The sequence below is a fragment of the Mchenga conophoros genome, linkage group LG18 (assembly GCF_057382185.1).
Source record: "Mchenga conophoros isolate Kocher_MC1m ecotype Shallow Benthic linkage group LG18, M_conophoros_male_GT1.1, whole genome shotgun sequence".
Lineage (NCBI taxonomy): Eukaryota > Metazoa > Chordata > Actinopteri > Cichliformes > Cichlidae > Mchenga > Mchenga conophoros.
Window position 1 is genome coordinate 3,274,139 of NC_140543.1, and position 27,155 is coordinate 3,301,293.

Below are 27,155 nucleotides of genomic sequence, written 5' to 3' on the forward strand. Positions count from 1 at the left end.
TCAGCCTGAAGCAGAGCGACCTCCGTCAGCCGATGCTTACGGGAGGTGAGGATGACGATGCATGCATGATGAAGCCAAAGCTTCAAAATTGCAAAACCTAAAACAACAACTGATCTTCAGGTGACGGCTCAGAGACCTGGCAGACCCAAACGCAGACACCAGACAACAAGGTCCAAAGGCTTTAATTGACAGTTGAAATAATGCAGAGACTGTGTGATAAAGGAAGCGCTGGTGGAAGGTGGGCAGGCACATGTGGAGAACCTGGAGCACAAAGAGCTGCGACGATCACAGACTAACACCTGAGAGCAGGCTGAGTGTGTCCTGAAAAAACCATCTGTAAAGATTACAGATTATACAGATTATAGACTGAGAGGCGTTGTGCCAAAAACTGATTTCCAATGTTTCCGTGTGTTTTTTGTGTCTAATATATTTTTGTATGTTGGTGAACAGGGTTTACAAAGGGTTTTATATAACATTTAAATATTACCTGCTTTTGAAATATCTTCATAACTCTGTGTTATTGTAGTTACATTATAACCAATCCGGTTCTTTTTGTCCACTTAAAGTATGTTTGCAGAACTATTGATATATTTGTTGCCAGGTCTGCTGATTCCTCTTACAAAAGACATTTTTAATGTCAACAAGGTTTTTTTTTAACTGCATAAATAAAGGACACATAAGGATACAGCTTCTACCTTGTTACAGGAATGTTGTTTGTGGCTCAGGAGGACTTGATGACATTCATGAGGGATGCATTTGACATATGTTTCACATATTATAGACCAACAAGTTATTATTGCAGTTTAAATACGAGCAATCATGTTTTGGCGCAACACCGGTAAAGGATGCGACAGGAGCCGTGGAGCGCCCACACCCAGCCACGCGTCTGTTTTATCCTCTAGTTCTGACCGGAGTTATTAAAATGCTGTATTTTTTTTAAAGTCTGGGAATGAAGCTAACAAGTGTGCTTGAGACTGAGAAATAATGAAATGCAGGATTATTTCTGGTGTTTTCTTTTAACTTGCCTGCGTTTGAGGAGGAACCTCCACGCTGAGCTGCGTTCGGCTAAATTAAACGCTCTTCCTGTCTGACTCTGATTGATGGCGCTGAAAATGTCGGCCGAGCTTGATGAGCCCCCTCGCTCTGTGTGGGGCCGGCTGCTTTCGCCAGACTTCCACCTGTTTGCAGTTCGCGTCTCGCCGCTTGTTTATCTCAGTAGCTCTGCTTCTTCTTCTGAGGTTTTTGTCTCGCAGTACTCCGACTGCAGCCGGAGGCCGTTTCTGTCTCCAGCATCTCGCCGCTAAAATCTCTCTTTTGTCTTCCAGAGGAGACAAAGCGATGTCTCGAACTAAGGCGCTCATCACGTTGCTTCTGAATCAATACCAGGGTGAGAAATTTTCCATCTCCGCTGCGCCGTTAACACGCCAGATGTGAGATTTATGTGATTGGTTGGGTTAGGTGAGGGTGAGGTTAGACACCGCGAGGCAGAAAGGAAGACAGATCCTGACAGACGGTTAAGGAGGGGAAATAAAACAAAGGATAAAACCAACGTGAGAGCTTGAAATTGAAAATGCAAATGTGAGGCGAGGCAGAAAACCAAGACGGTCGTCTGTTTGCTTTGTGACAGCGGCTTTAAACAATCCAGTTTAATCATTAAGGTTTCTAAATGTGTCGTTGCTGCTGTCGTGAGGTTCGCCGGCTCTTTGTCCGCTCCTCGGGACGCGGGGGAAGATTGTGACAGATTTTGGGTCGGTTGCGAGGTCGTGGCGAGCTGACAGGGGCGTCTGCGAGGTTCATAAACAGTCCTAACATGCAGAGAGGCCGTAAACAGTCTGTGAGAACGGCCGCGAGGAGGACAAAGGGGCCTCTCAGGCTCTGCTTGGCGCTGCTCGCAGACGCTCTGAAGAGGTTTCCACAGTGAAAGCAGCACTTTTATAGCCGGGAAATCACACAGACGCAGCAGAACTGGACACCAGCAGCAGAGCTCAAAGGTCTCGCTCAAGGAAACACAATAATTAAGACACAAATACAGATTTTATTCAATTTGAACTCTTTGTAAGATCGTTTCTTGCACGCCTGGTTGTGATGTGGCAAACAAAGGGGAGAACATCGCTGGATCACAAGTTTAGTCTCATAAACGAGACTCTTCAGTCCAACATCGTCGTGCTGTGTGGGCTCCATGACCGAGACCAGTGCAGGTCAGCGCTCTCCACCCTCAGTAATACAGACTAAAAATAACACAACAGCACACTCATGAGAGCTGGTGAGACAGAAACACTCACGGGGAGTTTATAGCAGCGCGAGCCTCGATTTATAACGTTTGTCCTCATCGTTCTCAGGCAGTGTGTGAAATGCCTCACCTGTCTCACCTCCACTCTTTCTTACACACCTGCTGAAACAAAAAGTTAAGGAGGACATAAACGAGCCTCTGCAAACATGGAGAGAAACAAATCTCTCATTTAAAATGAAGCCAGTCTGTCTGGTTTTGACATCAGGGCTCAGTGAAGCAGATCCAAAGATGGCAGAGATGCACGAAGCTGTGGTCGAGTCACAAGTGTGTGTTTTTTATATGCAGAGATCCCAGTAAAGGTGAAGTAAATATGAATCTAATCTAATGCTAATATTGAATTTCATTGAATTTCTTCCTTCTCTCACCCCAACCGGTCGCAGCAGATGGCCCCGCCCCTCCCTGAGCCTGGTTCTGCTGGAGGTTTCTTCCTGTTAAAAGGGAGTTTTTCCTTCCCACTGTCGCCAAAGTGCTGCTCATAGGGGTCATATGATTGTTGGGCTTTTCTCTGTATGTATTATAGTAGAATCTACTGTACAATATAAAGCACCTTGATGTGACTGTTGCGATTTGGAGCTGTATAAATAAAACTGAATCGACTCATTAATAGGAAAAAAAGCCTTTGTTGAGCTTGTGACCGCGATCGAGCCCCGACTTCATCGTTCATCTATAGAAGCTTATGAGGAGAAATCGTGTGATGTCACATGTTTTGTTTGACACAACAGTTACAAGCATTGTTGTTTCTTATCAGGCTGTTACCTCTTTCAGTGTTGTGCACATAAAAATGCTGCAGAACCCACAGAGAGGATGAAACCGCGTTAAACAACCAGGTGAACATCGAGACCTGCAGGTTTACCTGTTGACTCACATCATGCATGTAGAAGAAGGCACTGCTTCCACCCAGCTGCTCACTTATTTCCCAAAGGGGATGAAAGTGCATGTTTGTGTCTGCTCTCTGTCTTTAACCAGCGCTGTCACACGTGAGGCAGATGTTCTAACCGCTGCACCCCAGAACACATCTGCATGGACACCAATTCAGAACTGAAAAAAAGAAGCGAAATAAAAATCCACTGTTCCTATCCTCCGTTGGTGCCACTGCAGAAATACCGAGTCCTGTTACAGAGAGTGGGCGGAGCTACATTTAACTGACGTGTGCTGAACCCCCGTCCCTGCAGTCATTAATGTCTTTGAAGGCGAGATAAGTGACATAAATGAGACCAAAAATCTGCCTTCTCACATTAGTCTGAATGTCAGATCCTCTGCAGGTGAGAGCAGATGGGACAGAATAGATCCGACATCGGCTGAGTCGAAAATATATAAAACACTTTGCTGCAGATTGGGAAGTGTAACATTTTTCTGAGAGCTGTGAGTAAGGCTCAGTTGGTTTGAGACAAAGTAGCTCTTTACATCCTTCCTGCCATAAAAAGCCACAGTCTAAGAAAAACCCACCAACATACAGTAAAGCTGAGCTCGCTGCAGTGTTAATTCACCGGCCGACATCGTATTGAGACAAATTACACTGTATGAAGTTATAGGGCGGTAATTATGCAAATTACACAGCGGTTCGCGGGGGTGGAGGAAGTTGAAGAGGCTGACACACAAGCTAATTCACAGCCGGTGGCGAGGTGATGAGGAGGATGATGGCGACTGTGAGGAAGCGGTTTGCTTCGAGGGTTTGGATGCAGCTGCACCACCGGGATGGAAACATCTGGTGGAGGAGGTGAGACAGCCGCAGGAAAGCAGTGAAAGAGAGACAGAGAAATCACCAAAGGACTGAAATTTAAAGGATAATGAGGAATACGTTTCGTTAACGCAACAATGCTCATGTGCAGAGAAGAAGCGGCCCTGACTAAATCCTGTCGTGGTACCAGGTTCTGGTCCTGAGTTTGTCCTCATTCGTTAGTGGTTCTTGTGTTTCCCATCATGCCCTTCTCTGTCTCCTGTCTTTCCTTTGTGTGAGCTCTTCCTCTTTACTTTAATGTTACAGTTTCATGAAACTGCAGCGGTCTGATGTGACGCAGAGGGACGAGCAGGTGATTTATCAGATAAAACTTTACAAAAATGCATTTTGGGTGAACTTTCGAGGGTCACATCACCATGTGGGGTTGGCTCTAAACTAATTTCTGCCCACATATTGATACGGAGCTCATATCACTAAGCTGTGATCTGTCCCATGACACTCACGCTCAATTTGGCTATCAACAAATCGTGCTGAATTTAAAAAGAAGAAAAACAGAATTTGGCTTCAGGCTGCAGCACAACAATCATTTGTTTGCAGTTTTTAACAGAGCTTAAAAGTGTTTTCCTGCCCTGATGGATTTATTTGGATCTTTTTTGCTGATGACGTTCTCCGAGCTCAACATTAAGAAAAGAAAAAGGACATTTTCCCTTTGTGGAGATCCTTTTCTCACAGCAGGAAGGTCAAAGGTTGTGTACAAAAATAGCTGATTGTGAGGGCTGGGACCTGCCTGATTTAAATTCTGTCTAATTTCAAATTCAAAATCATCTTCTTACCTGTGGAGCTTTGCAGCACAGCTCATTTTTGGATTATTTGCCAAAAAAGTGACACAAACTGAGATATCACAATAATGTCAGTGAAGTCTGCTGCAGGTTATTGAGACTCACTCCTGCTGAAACTCAGCAAAGCCGCACATGCAGACTGTTCTGCACTCAAACAGCCCCCAACACAAACGCGCTCCCAGGACTTTTCAGCTTTCAGTTTTTCAAATGAATAGAAGCTATTTATTGTTTCCCATATGTCAACTTTAATTCAAAGAGTCGCCTCAACATAATAACAGCAGATAGTTTTATTTTCAAAGCTTCAAGCTGTGGAAAGCGGCTCCAGTGTTTCTGCTTTATTTAACCTGCCAGCAGTGCCAGATTGGGCTTTTTCTGCCCTGTTGGGTAAGCTGCTGTAAAACCGTCGTCGCCAGATTTCTGCTGTTTGTGCCAAAAGTCAGTCAGGTCTCAACACACAGGCACATATTCTGTTCCAGCATCACCGTCAGATGTCTTAGATCCACCATGAGCCCCAAAATCTGCTCCTGTCACTGGATAAGTCACCCGATGACTGTCATATTTTTACTAGCTTCTGCTGAAGGACGGCCTCTTTCACCCGTTAGACTGCGTCTCACACACTGACTGTACTTGAGCCTCTCAGGTGTATCTTTAGCTGTCCAGGTGCGTTTTCCATCTCATCGTAGTCATTTTTAAACACAGCATCATTTGTAATTAATGGACCGTCATCTGCGCTCTTATTTTGAAAGTTCAGTCACTGCTAACTAGCTTCAGCCCTTCTTGTGTTTCCCCTCCAGCCGGCTCACTCGACGGGGTCCCGTCGTAGCCATCAGGTGTCAGAGTCGAGTGTCGGTCTTTGATTGTTGTTTAGCCTTTAAAGCCTTCAGACATTTTGTGCTTGTGCGCCGTGAAACTAAGGTGAACAAAATCAGTGAAATAAAGATGTTATATTTATTAAGTCACGAAGGTTCCAACATTCAGTCAACGAAACCAAAATAATACATTTGAAAGTCTGATTTCAGGAGCAGTCAGTGGATCGTATGACATCCTTCTGAGCGCAGTGATTGAATGGTAGTGGTGCTCTTTACGATTCAGACGCATGGACGGTTATTGCACATTTTTCTAGGACACCATCCTAAAACTGTTGCAGGGCATCCCGTAATGCCAGTGAGGCTATTAAATGTGATTAACGGGGCCTTTTAGCTCCTCGAGTATCTGACTGTTAGTCTTTTTGGAGCGCTGCTCTTTCCTAAATGTCCGTTTGGCTGCGGTGGTGGTGGAAGCAGCTGCAGGAGTTTCTGGCCTGTTTGGATTTCTGTCCTCGGTGAAACCACCTTTAAGCTTGACAAGAGAGAACAACATGGACAGACGGATAAAAGCTGCCAACAAACACGCAGAATGAAAGCGCCCGCGGTTCCTCCTCTCGACTGGCCTTGGCCTCGTCTCTTTTCGTGCGCGTTTTGTGTTGTCGACCTGAGTGCTTCGGTCTCCTGTGGCAGGCTGAGAGTTTGGGGGAGGGGAGGAGGTTTGTGTGGAGATCCTCTGCAGCGGCTCGAACAGTGAGGAGAGCAGCAGAGCAGAGGTTTCAGTGGACTGATGGACGAGTAGAAAACAGATTACTGTCAGGGTCGCAGCCAAAGGTGAACGGGAGGAGAATTACCTTGAGCTACTGCCTCGAGCTTGCACCAGGGTTACACTTCTGTTAATGCCTTAGCCAGGAACTGAAATATTTTCATATTTTTTTACCCAGAAATACTCTGTTATTGCAAATTAGTGAACCTAAAAACAATTAGATTCGTCCTTGTAATAATTAGAGAATCTCGTAGCGCCTGCAGGAAAGCATCATCAGAAAAGTGAAGGTGAATGTTGCTTTAATAAACTTGAATTCTTTCTTTCACACACCACCATTAAATGAATATGAGCGTTTAAACTAAAGGAATATTGACATGAATGATTTCTGTCCTCTGACCTTGTTTTTGGAGGCAAAAATGGCCATATTAGGGATATTCTGTCATCGTTTAGATAGGGTAGAAAAAAATGCCTGAAACTCGAGTCTGCAGAGCAGTCTGAAGCATTAGCTTTTAGCTTACAAAGATTACTTGGAAACTTTAGCCATCTTTAGCATCCACGACTATTACAGTGGTGGATGCTAAACATGGCTAAAGTTTATATGACAGAAGCTAAGACGGAGAAGGACAGATCCACTTTAATTTTCTCTTAGCAGTTATAGTTTTTGCTATATATAGCTATTATCTTTTTTTTAATGCTGACATGAACACAAAATAGCTCCCAATCTATCTGATTCTCATGATTAGCCAATAAAGAGACAAGGAAATCAGGCTTGATAGAAGCAGTTTTGTTAGCTAGGCTAACATTTTTACACTGTTTGCTGTAGCATAAACATTGAGAAGGAAAATAAGAACAAAGCCAGACTTTTATCATTCACTGTCCTCAAGGTTGTTACGTGGAAGTTGCAAAAAGAAAAGCAGCAAATCTTTTCTGAAAGTTGAAGATTTATTATATTTTATTGGGGTTTTTTTTAAAAATTGCAAATAATTGATTGGATCATCTGATTAACTGGTTTAAACCAGTTATATTTCCTAATTTGTCTTAGAGAGACATGTTTTTAGTCCAAAAACGAAGTCCTCACAGTATAAGGAATACAAGGATATGCACACACACACACACACACACACACACACACACACACACACACACACACACACACACACACACACACACACACACACACACTGGCTTTCTTTCTAATGATTCTCAAATGTCAGCCTGATTACAGTTTAGATAATAGGATTCTCCCACTCTCTCTGTCACACACACACACACACACACACACACACACACACACACACACACACACACACACACACACACACACTGCATATATCTTCCAGACTAAGAGCCTGAGGTGAGCCAGCCTCTGACTTCTTTCAGCACTTAAAGTCTTTCATCCTGTCGTCAGCTCTCTGTTCGTCTTCCTCCTCCTCCTCCTCCGACTGTCTGCTGGATATTTAGGAGCTGTCTTTGCTTTCTGCCTCGCTCTCCTCTTTTCTTTCTCTGAAGCTCAGCTCTGACTCGGCCTTCAGGAACTAAAATCATTTTCTTGTTTCTTCATCTTCTCTGACTGTCCTTAATTTTAATTATGTAAGCAGACAAGGACCACATTAGAGCTCAGTGGGAGGAAATGCAATCCCCTCATTTATATAAATGAAGAAGCATATCGAAGCATTAGAGCTCCAGAAATGCAGTGAAATACTTTACCGACCTTTAAATCTTTTATTGTGATAATCCGGCCAGACTTCCTGGCCTGTACTTTCTTTTCATGCGTGCCTGCTCTCATAGAAATTAGTGAAGTGACCCAACCACTCATGTGCCGACTCCACAGAAAAGAACAAGCTCCTCCTTTGTTCTCCTGGTTGACGACATCACCGACCTTCACCGAAGGGTGGAGATTTTAAATGATTGACTCTAGTGGAAGAGCTAGCCTGGAAACATCAATCCTTTTAATCTCTCTTTAAAAAATGCAACCACTGTTTGAGTTTTTCTGCTGAGATCACTTGGGCGCCCCGAGGTGATCTCCGCATAAGCGTAACAAAGTAGTTTGGGTTCAGAAATCAAACCAAACAGTGACTGAAGCTAAAGTAAAAATGAAATGCATGAAAAATAAGACGACTTCATCCAGAAATATTTATCCAAACACTTGACGTGAACCCATGTCTCGTCTCACATCAAAGTTTGAGCTACTCCACCGTGCACCACCCTCCTTATCTTCTAGTATGGACTTCATCCGTCTGTCACAGACTGGATATAATAGATGGACACATCCACCCATTGGTTTCTGGACTCTGCATTTGTTTTGGAGCCAGTCATGTTTCGATAAGCAGGTGTGTGCTCTGTGTCAAGCTAATGGTAACTAGTTTATAAAGCTGCATCTATAAGCACGTGCAACATGCATATATAATTAGTGCTTAGTTTCACACTTTGGCAGCAAACCCAGTGCATCCAGTAGATGTTTATTTATTGGATACGTCAAAGAGGCATCAGAGCTCCAGGTGAGGACTTCATTAGAGGTAAGCCTAGCAGTCGAGTGTGTCACCTTCCAGCAGAGGCCACGCCCCTAACTTTTAACCATAACAAAATCCAAAAAATAGTCACTCGCCGTACGGTCGTTGTGAAGGAGGAGGAGTCTGTGGCGACTGACTCGAGGATGAGCTGCATCCAAACTGAGCGATGATACGTCGCAGACTCTTACTGGCTCTGTGTGGGGTTGAAAGAGCATTTAGCTTTGAAGATTGTCCTTTTGGTAAATAATAATAAAGCTGATGCAGTACGAACAGAAAACTGGGATCAACACTTGGTAATCCGTGTTGATCCCAGAGATGAGCTTCCATTGAAAAATGCTGATATTTGTATATTTTTAATAACATTAGTAACAGCAGAGCTTTGATACGCATGATATAAACATTTTAAATGTGCAAATATAACAAATAAATGTGAAATATCCAAATACAGCGACACACTTTTGATCTGAGGAAATCACAATCTTACTTTGTTGTCGCTCTTGTGTGTTTCCAAAAATAATTTTCCACCTCAGCGTCAGCGTGCTGCTGCGGTACAATTGATGGTTGCCATCTCATGTAAAAGGAGCACATAATAGCTTTAAAACCTTCACTTTTCAGCCAAATGTTAGCCTGCATGTCCTGCTGTCAGCTCTTTGTGGGGCGAAGTCAAATTGGCTGAAAAGTGCTCCCCGTCGCGCAGCTTTTACTGCACATAATGTGCGCCTGTATAATGGCACTGTATGTCAGGCAAAACAGAAATAAAATACAGCCTGAATTATGGCTGAAAGTACTTTCCATCTGCAAATAGGTTTTCCATTAACTGTAACAACAAAAATATTGAGAGCAGTGAATCAGCGAGGAGCGTCAGCTGCAGCGTCGGGTAGCTTTAAGGACATCTCTCTTCATTTCTCTCTGCAGTTTTTCCAAGTGAGGTTTTTTAAATGAAGCTCTAAAATTACTAAATGGATTTTTGGAGAATGTCTTGAATGAAAGTAAAGTGAAAAGCAGCCGTTTGATTCTCTCGGTGCCTCTGTGAGTGAAATATGTGCTGAAATGTGTAATTAAAGAACAGGACAGGAGCGGGTTGTTGTTGGTGTGATTAAATGAACCCTGATGTGTGGCTCAGCGTCAGCGGCTGTGATGACCGGCATCATTAGGTCCATGAATAAACCAGCCTCAGAGAAGCTTCTCATAAACACTACAAACACAATTAAAGCCTCGTCGGGCCGAGATGGCGGGAAGCCGCCGAGCGCTAAGGTGGCAGGTGAGCGCCGCTGCTGCCACCTGGAGGCGGGGCTCTGGCCCGCGGGATAAATAAATCGCACTTCAGTGAGTTTTATTTCACGGACGCACCGGGCTGGATAATGAGTCGGTCCGGCGGCTCGTTTAACGCCTCGGTCTGAAGCGTGTCACAGCTCAGCGGCTGTTTCACACCTCTGCAGCTCGCCGTGACGATACGCGGACAGGTCAGGGGACGACTTTAAAAACTTTAGTGATGGCGAGACACCTGAAGGACGGGCTGTAAAAGGCAGGAGTTTAGCTGCTGGTTTCACAGCTGAAATTAGTGCAGATCAGTCAGAGATCTGGCAGCGTGTTCACAACAGAACAGTTGCAGATTTATAGAAACGTGAATTCAAGCTGGTTACTTTGTGCCGTCGCTCTGACCTGAAGTTGCTGCTCTTGTACTGAAGCCTGTGGCAGGTGGGTCACACCTTAGCCTAAACACAGGACTGGGTAGCATTAGCTGTTTATAGCCAACAGCCTGTGAGGTTTGTGTTGAAGGAAACACTCATTTTCTGTAACTGTTGAGAGTGAAGATTCAAGATGTGGACGTGTGTGGGACATCTTCCAGTTTCTCATCATGTTCATGTTGAGCGTGTGGCTAAAGCACAGCCTAAGCTGGTTCAGATATCAGATGCTAAACAATGCTCCCTCTGTGAGCTTTGCCAGCTAGCTGTGTAGACGGGTATCTGCTGAGCCATCAGCTGATCTTGGTTGGCGTTGAGATCAGCTGATCTGCCAGGATCACGGTGGAGCTTGACTCTGCGCCCTGTCTGAATTAACGCTTTGCTGAATTAATGAAATCCAAATATATCCAGAGTCCAAGGAAAGAACCCTGCTCTGACACTACTGCACAGAGAATTCCAGATTTTCCAGAATGCTGGAAAATCTGAGACGATGTCTCTGTGAAAACTCCTTCTCAGGCTTGATTGTTACTAACGAGCCAATCTGCTGACGGCAAACTGCGACCCGACTTGTTGGAGAGACTTCCCCGGAGGTCAATTACTTCCTGCTCTGTCTCTGCGTCAGACTCCAGAAAGAAGCTAAAAGGAGTTTTGGTGTCGTTCTGATCTGCTCGACATGAATAAAACATCAAAGCTGTTATCTCTGCGCTGCACTCGCTGCTTCCCAGGTGAAGATTAGTCTGCAGCAGCCGCGGCTGATGAAGCCAAACGAGCCGAGCGTCTGCCGGCCCTCCAGGCCTCCCGCGCTCAGACGCCCTGGAGGAAATAAAAACTCGAACCTGGACAAATTAGTTGCAGTTACAAAGAGGAGGAGGAGCTGTGATTGAACAGCAGGTCCTTCGGCAGCATCTGCTGAGATTCAGACGAGGTCGGGGGTTCAAATCCCTGAAATGTAATCGCCGCCTCATGTTTCTGTGCTGTGTGCTGCTGCTTTGGCCTCATTTGCACTTTTGTTTTCACACGTCGGATCGTTTCAGGAAAAAACACCGTTCAGAGCCCAGCAGAGCGAGGAAGAAAGGGCGAGCGCGCTCAGGAGGAATTTTATCGTAACCATGTTTTTAGACCAGATATGAAGTTCAGAGGATTTTGGGTCCATTTCAAATCCCATAATAAATATTCAGTTCTGACGCCAGTGGGAGAATCACTTCCTTCCAAAGTATAACCAACAGCTGGGATTAGGGATCAGTTTTATTTTCAGCCCAGTGACTTTCTCTGTTTGTAGGACACGATAAGTCACGTAGCTGCTCTCAGACAGCATCAGGGAGCTTTTCCTCCATCGCCGAGAATCCAGTTTATAAAACCGACGAGTGTTTGGGACTCAGCATCAAGTGGATTTTTTAATTTAAAGACTTTTAAATTGCACTGATATGTATTTGTATTTGCTTTGAATTTGCATTTTCCTACTCATGCCACGATTACCACCGCCATGTTGTTTCTTTGGAGCCAGAGGTCACTGTATTTGCTAACTAGCTTGGTTAACAAGCAGCGTGTCCAGTCTGTGAGACCGAGACATCACAGGGACGTTAACGTTAACGTTCCCAGAATATTTCAGTTCACTTCTGAGTTTCTGTTTTATTGCAGGAAGTTTTTTTCTCTCTTCGACCCTGCAGATTGAAAACTCAGTGTCTGTAGATTGTCTTTGTTAAACGTGTCTTCTGAGACGCTAACTGAAGGCCAGGGAGGCAGCTGTAGTTTAAAAAAAATAACAAACACTTTATTTAAAAGTGTTAAAGTTAAAGACATCATGCTCGCATCGCTCGCAGCGATAAAGCTGAGGAGGAGGAGGAAGGGGCTGTCGGGCTTTCATGTTTTATTCAAGCAGCAGAAGAAGAACAGACAAAAGCTCTTCATCCAGCTGCTGCGGTCAGAAGGTTTCACCAAGATCGAGGAAGAAACAGGAGCCGAGCAGCTCGCAGCGTTTACTCTTCATCAGTCAGCAGAGCTCAGATCCATCATCAGCCCCACTCTGCGCTCTCCTTCACATCCACGTTTGATAGCGAAGACACATTTATGAACAACTCTCACAGCCTGTTTCCAAAAAGCGTGCAGTTTTTTGTGGAGTATCAATAAATCAGAGAATAAATCCCAGACAGGAAACAGGTGCAGTGAAACCTGGCAGACGATCCCGCCTCATAAAGATGTAGCTGTTTTTAAAGCGCATTATTTTTACTACTAAAACTACGATAATATAAAACTTGAGCGAAACAGTTATTGTAGTAATTAATCAGAATTCATGATTTTCAGAGGAACATCTGCACAGAGGCAGCGTCACTCAACTTTACTGAGACAAGTCAAAGTCAAATCGAGGACTGAGTGAAGACTCGCTGCGACAGAAACGGCCTTTCTGGTTTCTTTCTCGTGCACTGAGTCATCAACATCATCGTGTCAGCTCAGGGTTCAAAATGAAGCTAAACACTAACAGCTGCAGTTTCTTCAAAGGCCACTAGAGGCTCCAGCAGTGAGTCCGTCACACAGACTCCAGTGTTTCTAATGTCCAAAGGAAATAAACATGTTTACAGCCTTAAAGGACAACTTTAAGCCTGTTACTCAGTTGAGCCATTTTAAGGCCTAACAGAGAAGTTACTACTTGAACTGAAGTGTCCCTGCTAGCTGTCTGCTTAGCTTCACCTCAGCTAACTGGAATCACTGAGCAGGACCAGTGGGCTGTACTGGAACTGCTGGTGTGTTAAAATTTCACCGTGATGGTCAGAACATCCGACAAGTTTCTGCTTCAGGTTTGGTGAGAAACTCTTTCACTGAGCGCTAATTAGCAGATACCTGGATGAGGTCATTGCACCTGTGCAGCTTATTCAGCCTTTAACTGTCTTTTTAAGTATCATCACTGATGGCTGCAGAAACACAAGGTGCTTTAGGCAGCTGTTGTTGTGATTTGGTGCTGTGTGTATATAACACTGAAAGGTGGTAGTAGCTTGAAAACTGGTAGATGTGGGTGTTGGTGAGGTGACCGTTTCATCCTCGGATGAAGATTCCCAGAAAGTCTGTTTTCTTGCCTCAGAGGAAGCCATACCGTTTTTTCCTAATTCACACAAAACACACGGCTGAGGGCATTTCAACATTTAAACATGGGACTCAAATGGTCGTTAGGGGAACTGCAGCTTTTGTCATCTGTGTTAGTTTATTGTATTTTACGTTGTTAAACTCTGGGATCATCTCCAGGTTTCGTAATGAGGTAATTGTGTAGCTGTAAATCACCGGGGACGTTAAGACTGAATGAGATTCTTCTGTTTCACAGCCATTTCCTTTGTGCTCTGACTTTATTTTGAAGGCGCTCTGACATGTTTCCTCGTGGCTTTGGTAAATCTGAATATACTGGATGTGCAGCTTCACACATCAGCATTCACGATGGGTTTTAGGCACAAAGTGAACGATCACAAACCGATAGTTTTGTTATGCAGTGGGTCCATTGTGCCTGTAACGGCACAAAGAAGTGGAACATTTGGGTTTTTGAGAGGGGGGGTGAAGTCCCATCATGCATCACTGATGTTTGTACTTTACATGAATGTCACGCCGCCTCCCTCTCCTGTTTCTCGTCTCTGCCGAGGATAAATTCTCTGCTTTTAGCAAACCAAATCAATACGCCACAGCAGTCCTTGAGAAGGTTCCACTTCTCTATGAAATGAACCTCACTCTGGAGATATCAGCCTGTGTGTGTGTGTGTGTGTGTGTGTGTGTGTGTGTGTGTGTGTGTGTGTGTGTGTGTGTGTGTGTGTGTGTGTGTGTGTGTGTGTGTGTGTGTGTGTGAATGGTTTTTATCAGAACTTTTCAGAGGATGTTGAACTTCCTGTTGCCTTTGAAAACGATCTTTTGTCTGGAGAAGAACGGAGTGCGATGAAAGTTTCACTGATGACGCTGTTAAGGACGCTCTAATTTTCTCCGATGTCCTTTTCAAACTCTGAATCCTCGATGAGCCAGAACATTAGGAGGCGAATAACACGGCTTATCCTGATAGCATAGATGTCGAGGTCTGGATATGTTGGGCGTACGTGAATGGTGAGGGTGTTGGATGTGATGGAGATTGAAAGGTGTCGGGACTAAACCTCGTATCGTGAAGCTGTCGTTGGTGCTCCCCGTACCGAGGGCCATTTGGGAGGCAGCTGACTGTGAGCTATAGAGAATCTGCTGCTAATATCTTTGGCATCGCTCTAAAGCAGCCGGCCAAATTCCAGACTGTAGAGGCCCACTTCTAAATCTTCTGCAGCAAACCCAAACCTTTTAATGACTGCTGTGATCATCATAGAGCAGAAAATCACACAAAACTGCACAAAAAAAGTTTTGTGATATTATTTATTTGTTTTGATTTTGTGGTGATTTACTCTCCAGTTTAATTTCTCAGGATCAGAAATAGAGGATTATTAAAGATTATGTCTTTCGTCCTGTCTTCCTTCTCTCACCCCAACCGGTCGCAGCAGATGGCCCCGCCCCTCCCTGAGCCAGAGGTTTCTTCCTGTTAAAAGGGAGTTTTTCCTTCCCAATGTCGCCACAGTGCTTGCTCATAGGGGGTCATATGATTGTTTTTCTCTGTATGTATTATTGTAAGGTCTACCTTACAATGTAAAGCGCCTTGAGGTGACTGTGATTTGGTGCCGTATAAATAAAGTTGAGTTGAATTGAATTAATACATCCTACATGTTCTGAGTCAGGCGTGAGTCATATAAACGTTAAACCATCTGATTTTTAAGGTTGTGCATCTGTTTCTTTAAAAAAAGAAGAAGAAGAAAATAAGAAGATTTTCAGTTAAATAAAAGAAGTTGAATTTGCTGCTTACGTGCAGTACCGCCGTTGCCCACCAGGAGGCCGTGGTTTTCTGTTATGTAAAATTTTCAAATATGTTTCAGATGGCAGACACATTTGGGCCTAATTAGGGCTACTTTACTAATTTGATTTTACAAGGATTACATTATCGTTAAGTAAGGCGATGCTGAGTTTCGATGAGTAATCTGAACTGCTAAACTCCAGAGCTACAAAGCTTAAACCAACACTACAGAGCCAGAGTCTGCAGTTCCTCTAATGTCCACTCGAGGCTGGCTTAAAGACTGAGTCTGTCCCCACAGAGTCACACGATATCTGATTCCAGCATAACAGCTGTAGCAGGAATATTTTATTATAGATCTGACTCATGAAACTGGGTGGAGGAATTCAAGGCGTGACGTCCCTGAACTGGGTCTCATGGCCGTGTTTGAGCTGGTAAAAGTGTTAAAAGCAACATCGTTGTGGCCAAAAAGATAACGTGAAGAAATGCAGTCCAGATGTGGAATAAACTGCAGGTAGGTCAGTCTTCATACAGCCTGGGTCTCATCTTAAATGAAGTAAAGGTGAAAGAAGAACACGATGGTAACATTTAGGGCTGAGGTAGCTCATCTGGGTCCTGTAGAGGGTTTAATAGGAGAAAAAAAAAGTAGTCTTTCCCAGATTTGCCTGTAAATCCAGAGAAAAGCAGTTCTAACCACCTTTCAGACGGGCTGTGTCTGCTCCGGTGTGTTGGAGTCACATATCTGTGTCTCTGCAGGGAAAGGGTTAAAAGGATGTCGAAGGACTCGGAGCAGCAGACAGAAGATGAAGTATTGACGTCCATCTCCTGGAGTCAGGGCTGCAGGGGAGGGGGGGTAGGGGGGTGAGATAACGAGCCGGAGGAGAGGCGGGGTGGCCATGACGACCGGGCCGGGCTCGAGGGATTTGGGAGGTGGATGTGCCTCCAGGCGGCTGCTGCCACGCTCCGTCAGCTTCTTTAGTTCTGCTCCGATCCAAAGGAGGGAATTATGTGCATTTCAAATCCCTGTTTCTGTTGTAAAATGTATGAGGCCGAGGAACCCGAACACAACACGGCCGGGGTCGACTACAAACAGAAAAACATCAGCAGCGGAGGCAGATAACACGGCGCGGACACACAAACAGCGCCAACACACAAACAGCGCCAACACTGGTTTGTGAACGAGGCGCCTTCATCTGCATGTGTGTCTGTCTCCAGCTGGAGGTTTAAAGACTTCGGCTTGTCGTTCAGCATAATCCCAAATTGTCTGGGTATTAAACCTGCAAACAGGAAGCAGCGCGCACACACACACACACACACACACACACACACAGCTGATCAGCAGTCGGTCTCCAGGCTGATGGATGTGGCTGCTGCTTGGACTTAATTAGCCACGACTGCCCTGCAGACCTACACGAGGCTGCTGAACCGGCTCATTTGCTCTGATTCTCCTGGGTTTGTCCATTATTTCTCACAGAGACGTCAAAATCGAGAAGGTGACACCTGAGATTTGAGAAATGAGATCAATAAGTGGAGGAAACTGGAGCAGCCGGACGATCGGATGGCATTAGGACAAACGATGATGCGACTCTGGGATGTTTAACGATGGTTGGCTCTGCAGCTCTGAACGTTTACTGTCAGAATTTAAACTTCATATCTCACATTTTCTGTATTTTTTTTTTATGTCTCACGTGTTTCATTTGCTATTTCATTTTTTCCTGTATTAACTTTTTTGAATTTTTGAATAACTTCTCTCATATTTGAGATTCTGTTTCTAATGTTATTTTTGGCTCATTGTGTTATATTCATATTTTATATTGTTCTAGTTTTTTTGACATTTTTTCTTTTCCAGTAATTTTAATATGAGATTAATACTTTTAATCTCAGATTTAAGATTTTCTCATATTGAAATTTTTTTTTGCACAATTTTTCTGACTTTATTTTTAAAAGATTTTGACTTGTTAAAAATCTTTGAAGCTCTCTGTGTTTGTTATTTGTATTGTTTCCTCTCATGTTTTTACTTCTCATTACTTTTACCACATTTTTGGATTTTTACTAACCTTTTTAACTTTTTTTTTTCTTCTTCTTTTTTGCCTGTCCCATTTGGCTCTTTTTAACCTTTTTAACTTTAACCGCAGTTTATTTTTCTTTCTCTGTCACAAATTCACCCCTGAAAGTGAAATCTGATGTTTTGTTTGCTCGTCTCTGATGATGTGACGTTCACGTTCACTAATCAGCATCCTGATGATTAACTCTCAGATCAAACAGGTGAGACTCCTCAGCTGTTTGGCTCAGTGTGAGGTTCACGGTGAGGAAAACTGAAATTATTGATCAGTAACTGATCACATGTGTAAGCTTCACACGTTCAGCATCGGTGAATGTTTGTGATATTTCTTAAACAGCATCTGTTTGCGCGTGGGCCTTGGCTGAAACACGTAAGAGGATTTTCACATCAGACACCATAACATTCATTTTAAAACTCGGCTGTTGTTACCTTGAACGACTTCTTCCAAACTCGCCTGTTACTCTTTTGTTTTCTTGCTCGTTGAGTCTGAGTGTTATTTTCTCAGCTGGAGGCTCACATTGCCCGTCTCTGAGACGCTGCTGAGCTCCAGGGTTGGCTGTTACTGCGGCCAGCGGCGGCCATTTTTGGGACTCGGGGAGGTTTGCAAACAGTAATTACAGGCCATTACACGGCTCCTCAAAGCCACTCGGCAGCGCTCGTGCCGGCACCGAGGCGGGAATCTGCTGCAGGAATCTCAAAGGAAATGTGGATTATTCAAGTTCACAGCACATTTCTGAGCCGTGTAGGCCTGTTATTATCTGTGTGTGTGTGTGTGTGTGTGTGTGTGTGTGTGTGTGTGTGTGTGTGTGTGTGTGTCGGCTCTAGAAGTCTCGCAGATAAAAATGCCCATAAATAAGTCGCCTTGTGACATTTCATGAACTGATCGTGAGTGAAAGTTTAAAGAGCCAAACTGATTCAGGATCAGCTGCGAGTTTGTCCCCACAGCATTCAGCCTGAGAGCGGCGCTCTGATGTTTCAACAAGTTTCAACACTCAGTATCATATAGGTGTGTTTTCTACTACTAAGAGGGGCGGGGCTTCTGATATTAAAACCTTTTGTGTGAGAGGGGAGGCAAATAACAAGTTGAATAGATGGAGGTAGAAGGGCTTGTTTCAGACGGATGAACCGAGAGGATAAAACGAGTCAGAGTCCGAGAATAAAAACCATGTCGTGCATTAACTTATAAAGATTTTTATTTTGAATTTCTTTTTAATGTAACTAAACATTCAATAAATAAAATAAAACTAACAAGCTTCCTGATGAGGATTTTATTGACTCATTATAATTTATGTATTTTTAGGCTCCTTGTTTATTTCATTGTAAACTATCGTACCTTTTTATTGGCTGTTAGGCCAAAGTTTGGTTCAGATATGTGCTGGTTACACCAGAATCCCCCAAATTAGCTGTTGCCTCACAGAAGTCCCTCCCACCTGCTAACAATCCTTCTTAGGCTTATTTTGACTGTGCACCATGCAAAGCTGGGGGCTTATTATTATTATTATTAGTATTATTATTATTATTATTGTTATTATTATTATTGTTGTTATTATTATTTTATCCTTTGAAGTCATACAGTAGCACCTCTTGGAGTTCTAATTCCATGAGCCAGTTTACCAGGTTCGGATTAGCCTAGCACCGAACTGAAAGGATCTTTATTAAAAACAGTTTGTGGTCTAAGACGAGACCGACTGTTGTCCATCCCTGTGAAACTGAGCCATAGTGTTTACATGTTTATCCATGTAAACACTGTCAGGATAGGTTGATCCCGGATTATTCCGTTTATCTTGGATCTACCGATAGTATCAGGCTGGTTTACTGGGATACAGCAGGGTTTTCATGGTTAGGTTACACCACCAATTCAGCTTGATTTATTTAGCACCAATCCACAGTAACCGATTCAACCGAGCGCGTTAGATTGAAGAGGAAAAATCACAGCGAAGAAGCCAGCGATTCCCCGGGAGAGAGCTTTTTTCCACCTGAACCGTCTCTGTGAGTCAGAGTACAGTCAGACTCCTGTAATTGTGAGCAGCTCCTCAGGCAGGTGAAGATGAGAAGTGACTTCTGCTTTGTGCATTAATGATGATACCACCCACCAGTTTTCTTCCCTCTGAGGAGAGCAGATTTCTCAGCTCTGCGAGTCCATCTGTTATTTCCCCGGTGTAAACACTCACCTGTAGTCCAGGTGTCTGCTCGGGCTGATAAACAATCATCTCTGTCGTGTCCGTATTTTTCCTGCAGCTCAGCTCGCCGTCTGCTCTCATTGTTCATAAACTCATAAACTTGTCTGGACGGAGCGTGTGATCAGAGCCGGGATGTCGGGATTTAGCAGCAGCACTCGTGGAGGTGCCGCAGGTGTGACTCACCTTATTGATCCGCCTGCCTGTTGTCTGTCTCCGTATTTAACGCGCTGCCTTTGTTTGTGTCTCTGCCGTTAGATCTGTCAGAGAAGAAGAGCGACCTGAGGGTCTGTGATGACTCTACCTGCCGATTCGGGGGCACCTGCAGAGAGGACGGTGCTCAGCTCAAGTGTGTCTGCCAGTTCCAGGTAGATGACATCATTTTGCTTTTTTTTTAATCTTACTGGATATAAAACGTTTACCTGTTCATCAATGACATGTTTAAGTTAGAGTTGTGTTCCATTAGTTGATGTTAACAAGGTTCCAGAAACATTCGCTGATATTATCTATAAAGTGTATTACTGTATTTTCCGCACTATAAGGCGCACTTTAAATCCTTTCATTTTCTCAAGAATCGACCGTGCGCCTTATAATCCGGTGCGCCTTATGTATGAATTCTGATGTGCTTACTGACCTCAAACCCATTTTATGTGGTACACGGCGCTCAAAAATCTGTTAGAAAATGTTTTTGTACGACTTTGGTAAGCTACGAAGCCGCACCGCCTGATGGATTGTCGGAGCATTACAGCTATCGTCAGGAGCCTCGCGGAGTAATCTGGGTCCTAAACTCCGTCCACTTCAGGTCCCAAAAACAAACGAACACTGCGGCATCACTGAGAGTTAGAAACTGTCTAAATTCTTTCATCTTTAATAAGATGATCAGCGTTGTAATAAGGTGCAACAATTAAGTTTAACATCCAGGCATCCATGAAAACAGAATTTATTAAGTTTAATGGAGTTTGAAGTTAGCATGGAGTTAGCTCGCTAGTTTCCACCTAAACATGATATAGCATGTTCTGACTGAGAGATTTCTGAAAAAATTAAAATGTGAAGACATGAAACTAAACAACAGTGACTTTTGTAGGGTTACTGAAGTTGGACTAGCTGGTATATAATGATGTGCTACGTGGTCGCTAGCGACACGGCTATGTTAGCATAAACAGTGAAGCTGGAGGATGAACGCTAACTTTTTTCCACTCCATAAAAGTTAACGTGAGGGTTCCCGATGGTTAGGGACAAATGCAATCGCATGGCAGGATGCTGTAAACAGACCAAACTTCAGTCAGGAGAACAACTGAGATAATCCATCCACAATACGAGATTAGTCATTAATATACTGCAACAACATGGGAAAGTTTGACTTATCTGACTGTTTTGTTTTGCTTAATGTGCCTTACGGTGCAAAAATACGGTATTCTAGTAAATATTTGGAAAGCTGTGTGCAAAAGTCTTGCCACCCCGCATGTCTTTATAGGTTGCCATGAAAACAGGAAGTGTTTGCAGCAGTTTACTGAAACATGCAAACATGCACAGAAATACAGCTTATGAGGCAAAAACAGAGTTTGTGCAATTCTAACAAGCCTGAACGTTGATGTTTGGTGTGACCACCTTTATTCCTTAACACAGGCTGAACATTTCTTGTCATTTAAGTAGTCTAACAGTAGGTGGATGGGATGAATGTCCAGATGCACGTCTCAGCTCCTGTGTCAGGGTTTTGTAAAATAAAGACCCTATGCAGTATAATACAGAGAGACCACAACGATCATATGACCCCCTATGAGCAAGCGCTTTGGGGACAACATTCATTGGCTTCCTGTTAAATCCAGAATTCAAAATCCTGCTCCTCACATACAAGGTCTTAAATAATCAGGCCCCATCTTATCTTAATGACCTTGTAGTACCATATCACCCTATTAGAGCACTTCGCTCTCGCTCTGCAGGCCTACTTGTTGTTCCTAGAGTATTTAAAAGTAGAATGGGAGGCAGAGCCTTCAGTTTTCAGGCCCCTCTTCTGTGGAACCAGCTTCCAGTTTGGATTCAGGAGACAGACACTATCTCTACTTTCAAGATTAGGCTTAAAACTTTCCTTTTTGCTAAAGCATATAGTTAGGGCTGGACCAGGTGACCCTGAATCCTCCCTTAGTTATGCTGCAATAGACATAGGCTGCCGGGGGATTCCCATGATGCATTGAGTTTTTCCTTTCCAGTCACCTTTCTCACTCACTATGTATTAATAGACCTCTCTGCATTGAATCATATCTGTTATTAACCTCTGTCTCTCTTCCACAGCATGTCTTTATCCTGTCTTCCTTCTCTCACCCCAACCGGTCGCAGCAGATGGCCCCGCCCCTCCCTGAGCCTGGTTCTGCCGGAGGTTTCTTCCTGTTAAAAGGGAGTTTTTCCTTCCCACTGTTGCCAAAGTGCTTGCTCATAGGGGGTCATATGATTGTTGGGTTTTTCTCTGTATCTATGAAGCGCCTTGAGGCGACTTATGTTGTGATTTGGCGCTATATAAATAAAATTGAATTGAATTGAAAACGGGGAGGAAAAACTCCCTTTTAATCCTCCACCAAATCCAGGCTCAGGGAGGGGCAGCTATTAGTTGGGGGTGAGGGGTGTAAACACTGTGTGACAGGAATGCACACTCCATGCTTTAGTAACACTTATGTGCGTCTATATTTTGCACCCCATTTATGAAATAAATTCGCTAACAAAGCTAGGTACACCAGAATAAACACCCCGAGGCTGCTTTTATTGTTGCTGGCGACTTCAACCACACCAACTTAAAGACAGTCCTCCCCAGATTCCACCAACATGTCTCCTGCCACACCAGAGGAGACAAGACTTTAGACCATGTGTATTCCAACCTGGCTGGAGCCTACAAAGCCACACCCCTCCCCCACATTGGACAATCGGACCATCTCTCCCTGTTCCTCACACCTCGGTATTCACCACTCATCCAACGTGTGAAACCTGCTGTGCAACAATTAAAGTGTGGCCAGAGGGGACAGACGCAGTGCTCCAGGACAGATTTAAAAACACAGACTGGAATATGTTCACCCACACAGACCTGGACCAGTACGCCTCATCTGTACTGGATTACATCTCCAAAACCACAGACAGTGTCACCACCCAGAAACGGATCACCATGTACCCCAACCAGAAGCCTTGGATGAACCGGGATGTTCGTCTCCTCCTGAAGGCCCGCAACACTGCCTTTAGGTCAGGAGATGCACACGCCTACAGTACAGCCAGGGCTAATCTAAAGAAGGGCATCAAAAAAGCCAAACACCATTACAAAAAGAAGGTAGAAGAACACTTCTCCAACTCCAACCCCCGACGCATGTGGCAAGGACTCCAGACCATCACAGACTACAGGACCACCAAACCCTCCCCCGCATCCTCTGATGTCTCCTTCCTCAACAAGCTCAACAACTTTTATGCTCGTTTTGAGCGAGGGAACCCCACAACCACAACCAAAGCAGACATGACGCCAGACCACCAACCTCTGACTCTCTCCCCCACCGATGTAGGAGCGGTGCTGAGCAGGATCAATGTCCACAAGGCTGCAGGCCCTGATGGCATCCCCGGGCGTGTTCTCAGAGCGTGTTCTGGGGAGCTTGCAGGAGTGCTCACAGACATATTCAATCTGTCCTTGGCCCACGCTGTGGTACCGGCCTGCTTCAAATCCACCTCCATCGTCCCGATACCCAAAAACTCCAACCCATCTTGCCTCAATGATTACCGCCCAGTAGCACTCACCCCCATCATCACTAAGTGCTTAGAGCGACTGGTCCTAGCACACTTCAAATCCTGTCTCCCCCCCACCCTGGACCCCCACCAATTCGCATACCGCCGGAACAGGAGCACAGAGGATGCAGTCTCCATCGCAATGCACTCTGTCCTCTCACACCTGGACAACAACAACACCTACGCCAGAATGCTGTTTATAGACTTCAGTTCAGCATTCAATACAATCCACCCCTCACAACTCATCAGGAAACTGACAGACCTGGGTATCAGTTCCCTCATCTGCAAATGGTTACTGGACTTCCTGACCAACCGCCCCCAACATGTCCAGCTGGATAACCGCTGCTCATCTACCATCACAATGAACACCGGTGTACCACAAGGCTGTGTGATGAGCCCTTTCCTCTACTCCCTCTTCACCCACGACTGCAGACCTGCTGATGGTTCCAACACCATCATTAAGTTTGCAGATGACACCACGGTGATTGGCCTCATCAGTGACAACGATGAGGCCGCCTACAGGGAGGAGGTGGATCGTCTGGCTGAGTGGTGCGACAGAAACAACCTGCTGCTTAACACCGAGAAGACCAAGGAGCTCATCATGGACTACAGGAGGAATGCTGACCCACATCCACCCATCCACATTAAGGGGACGGCTGTGGAGCGTGTGAGCAGCTTCAAGTTCCTGGGAGTCCACATCTCCGGGGATCTCACCTGGACGACCAACTGCTCCAAGCTGGTCAAGAAGGCTCACCAGCGCCTCTTCTTCTTGAGGACTCTGAGGAAGAACCACCTGTCCTCAGACATCCTGGTGAACTTCTATCGCTGCACCATCGAGAGCATCCTGACCAACTGTATAACAGTCTGGTACGGGAACTGCTCTGCCTCGGACCGGAAGGCGTTGCAGAGGGTCGTGAAAACTGCCCAGCGCATCGCCGGAGCACCACTTCCTGCCATAAAAGACATCTACAGGAAGCGGTGTCTGAAAAGGGCTGGGAAAATCATCAAAGACCCCAGTCACCCATCACATGGACTCTTCACCCTCCTGCCCTCTGGGAGGCGCCACAGGAGCCTCCGGACTAAGACCACCAGGTACCGGAACAGCTTCTTCCCCACAGCTGTCAGACTCCTGAACTCTGCCTCCTGACATCTGACCCACGTTAAACTCATGGACTGAACATACACACACCCACAATGGACAACTGTACCCTCAAACACACAATAATAACATGGACTGAACCACCACTCACAACCACTAGCACTTTATATAGCCTCTGTAGGAACTATCTACACCCTCACTTATCTTAACTGCACTACTGTATAGCTCTGTGTAAATAATCATTCTGTACATTCGATAATTTTTAATCCTACAACTGTTTACAACTTGCATAGTTCCCATTTCTGTATAGCTGTATATCCCAGATTCTGTAAAGTTATTTATTTCATATTCTGTATAGTTTTTCATATTTATATTCATATCCTGTACATAGCTTGTACTCACTACAGCCTGTACATACTTATAGTTATAGAATATTTACAACATACTTCATACCGTGTACATTATAACATACCATAATAGACCCATTTCTGTAATATACTCACATATCTATATTATTGCTAATATATATTGTAATATATCTATATCACTAAAGCACTTCTGGATGGATGCAAACTGCATTTCGTTGCCCTGTACCTGTGCATGTGCAATGACAATAAAGTTGAATTCTATTCTATTCTATTCTATTCTATTCTAGGTAGCATTAGCTGATAATTCCACCCTCTTGTCCACACGCCGGTCACTTCTAGCTCTGAAAAAGCTAACATGGTGGTAGCCAGAATGCTAACTTTGATCAGTGCACAAGGAAGCACTATCTCTCATTGGCAGCTCAGGCGCCCTACCTCTGAAAATGAGACAGGCATGTCATGTTCACCTCCCTCTTTAATATGAAAATGGAGCAGTCACAGCAGCAGTGTGTGAATAATAAAATCCTGCGAGCAGCCGGCCTGTCTGCGGTCTCTTCTCAGTTAATTCTTGTTAGTTTTAGGAGCTAAAATGAGGAAAAACACCGTGAAGTTCTTTCTGACACATAAAGAAGCATGACCCGCCTGCAGCGTGTTCAGTAAGTGACCCCAGTCAAGTCTGTCCCGTATTCAGTAAGTGAAAATAAAATAAACAATAAAAGGTGAATCAAATGGACCATTACGGCAAGGCTGGGATGGTCAGTTTGGTAAAGTAAATCCGTTGGGCATCTTTCTTTGCCTTTAGACAACAATTCTGATGGCAAAAGAGCCAAACGGGACAGGCAAAAAAAAAAAAAAAAAAAGTTTTAGGAGCTAAAATGAGGAAAAACACCGTGAAGTTCTTTCTGACACATAAAGAAGCATGACCCGCCTGCAGCGTGTTCCTCTGATATGAAACAAAATATAATTACTCTCCCGTCAGCCTGTTGTATTCGCTGCATATTTAGTCGAACGGCTGCAAAATAAAAGCAGCGGCAGCGTGAAGGGCAGCTCCTGGAAGCAGAATTCACCACAGAGCCGCAGCTTCACCGCAATAACAAGACACACGGCGGCTGTTTGAAGCTGGCCGTCACGCTCCATGAGCTGAAAGCAGAACCCACATTCATGTGCACACAAAGAGGACAGAGCGAAGCGAGCGCAGCCGTTCGACGTGATCAGAGGAGTTTCACAGCTGTCCGAGCGAGACGGCGGCTCTGAGGAGTCTTCAGCTGCACACAGAAGCACCGACAGCCTGAATTATAACTCTGATTGTAACAGGAGGAAGAGCCTGAAAGCCTTCCAGTCCACACTGACTGCATGATGTAAACCCACCGCCCACCCTGACCACCTGCAAAGTATGATGCAGTTCATGCCCTGAAGCACGCAATACAGTCAAGTACAACTTGCAGAATGAGACTCGTGTAAGTCCACACCGCAGCCCCGACATCACCCAGAACGCTTCTTCAGGACCTGAAGTTATTTGATCAGTGTGATGCTGTGTGAGACCACCAGTGCCGTTTCTCCATCTCACCGCCATTCGTCATGTTCACAAGTGTTAAAATATGATTATATTATAAAACTAGGAGATGAGCCTGGTGTGCAAACACAGGTACAATAAGATCCTGCATGTGCTGTAGCAGCAACTGATCCCACACGACGTTCCGATCCTTTAAAGTTTATCCAAAACGCACTTTTTGAAGTTTTTCTCTGGCGAATGATGAGAAAAAAAGATCAAACATCCGAGTACCGAAGCTTGTTTCTGTTGCTGCACATCACAGACGTGTATCCATGATAGTGACGCTCAAAGTAGAGGTATAAATAAGGCTGAACAGAGATTTGATTTTGTCTTCAGATCAGGACACAGATGGAGTCGCAGTAACATTTATTTGGTGTCTTTCAGCCCTGCGAACTTCACGTGGAAATCTCCTGCATGGATGAAGTTCCAAGGGCTCAAAACAACAGAGTTAAACAAGTTATGGTACAAGCAGGGTGATTTTTCATGGAATGACCCTTTAATTTGTTGTAAATAGTTATCATCATGTCAAGCCTTCCTTTATAAATGCAGTCATTTAAAAGGTGACTGCCCCCTAGTGTCCAAATGTGTATCGTGGCAAAACAAAAGAAGAATAAAGAGCCGTTACAGGTAGTTCAAACATGCAGAAGTCTACTACTTCCTGCTGCAGCTTTGGATCTGCATTTAATATTAAACAGTGCAAGCTTATTAATAAATAAACACTAAAATCGCTTATTAGCAGAAGCAGAGCCTT

At 44.5% G+C, this 27,155-nt stretch overlaps 1 protein-coding gene across 1 annotated transcript in view; it reads left to right on the top strand.

Annotated features, from left to right (window-relative positions):
* tmeff1a (transmembrane protein with EGF-like and two follistatin-like domains 1a) overlaps positions 1-27,155 on the top strand; it is a 108,181-nt gene that overhangs the window by 26,295 nt on the left and 54,731 nt on the right. The window contains exon 2 of the mRNA XM_085254353.1: positions 19,897-20,006. Coding sequence (XP_085110479.1) covers positions 19,897-20,006 — 110 coding nt within the window. The remainder of the gene's footprint in view (positions 1-19,896; positions 20,007-27,155) is intronic.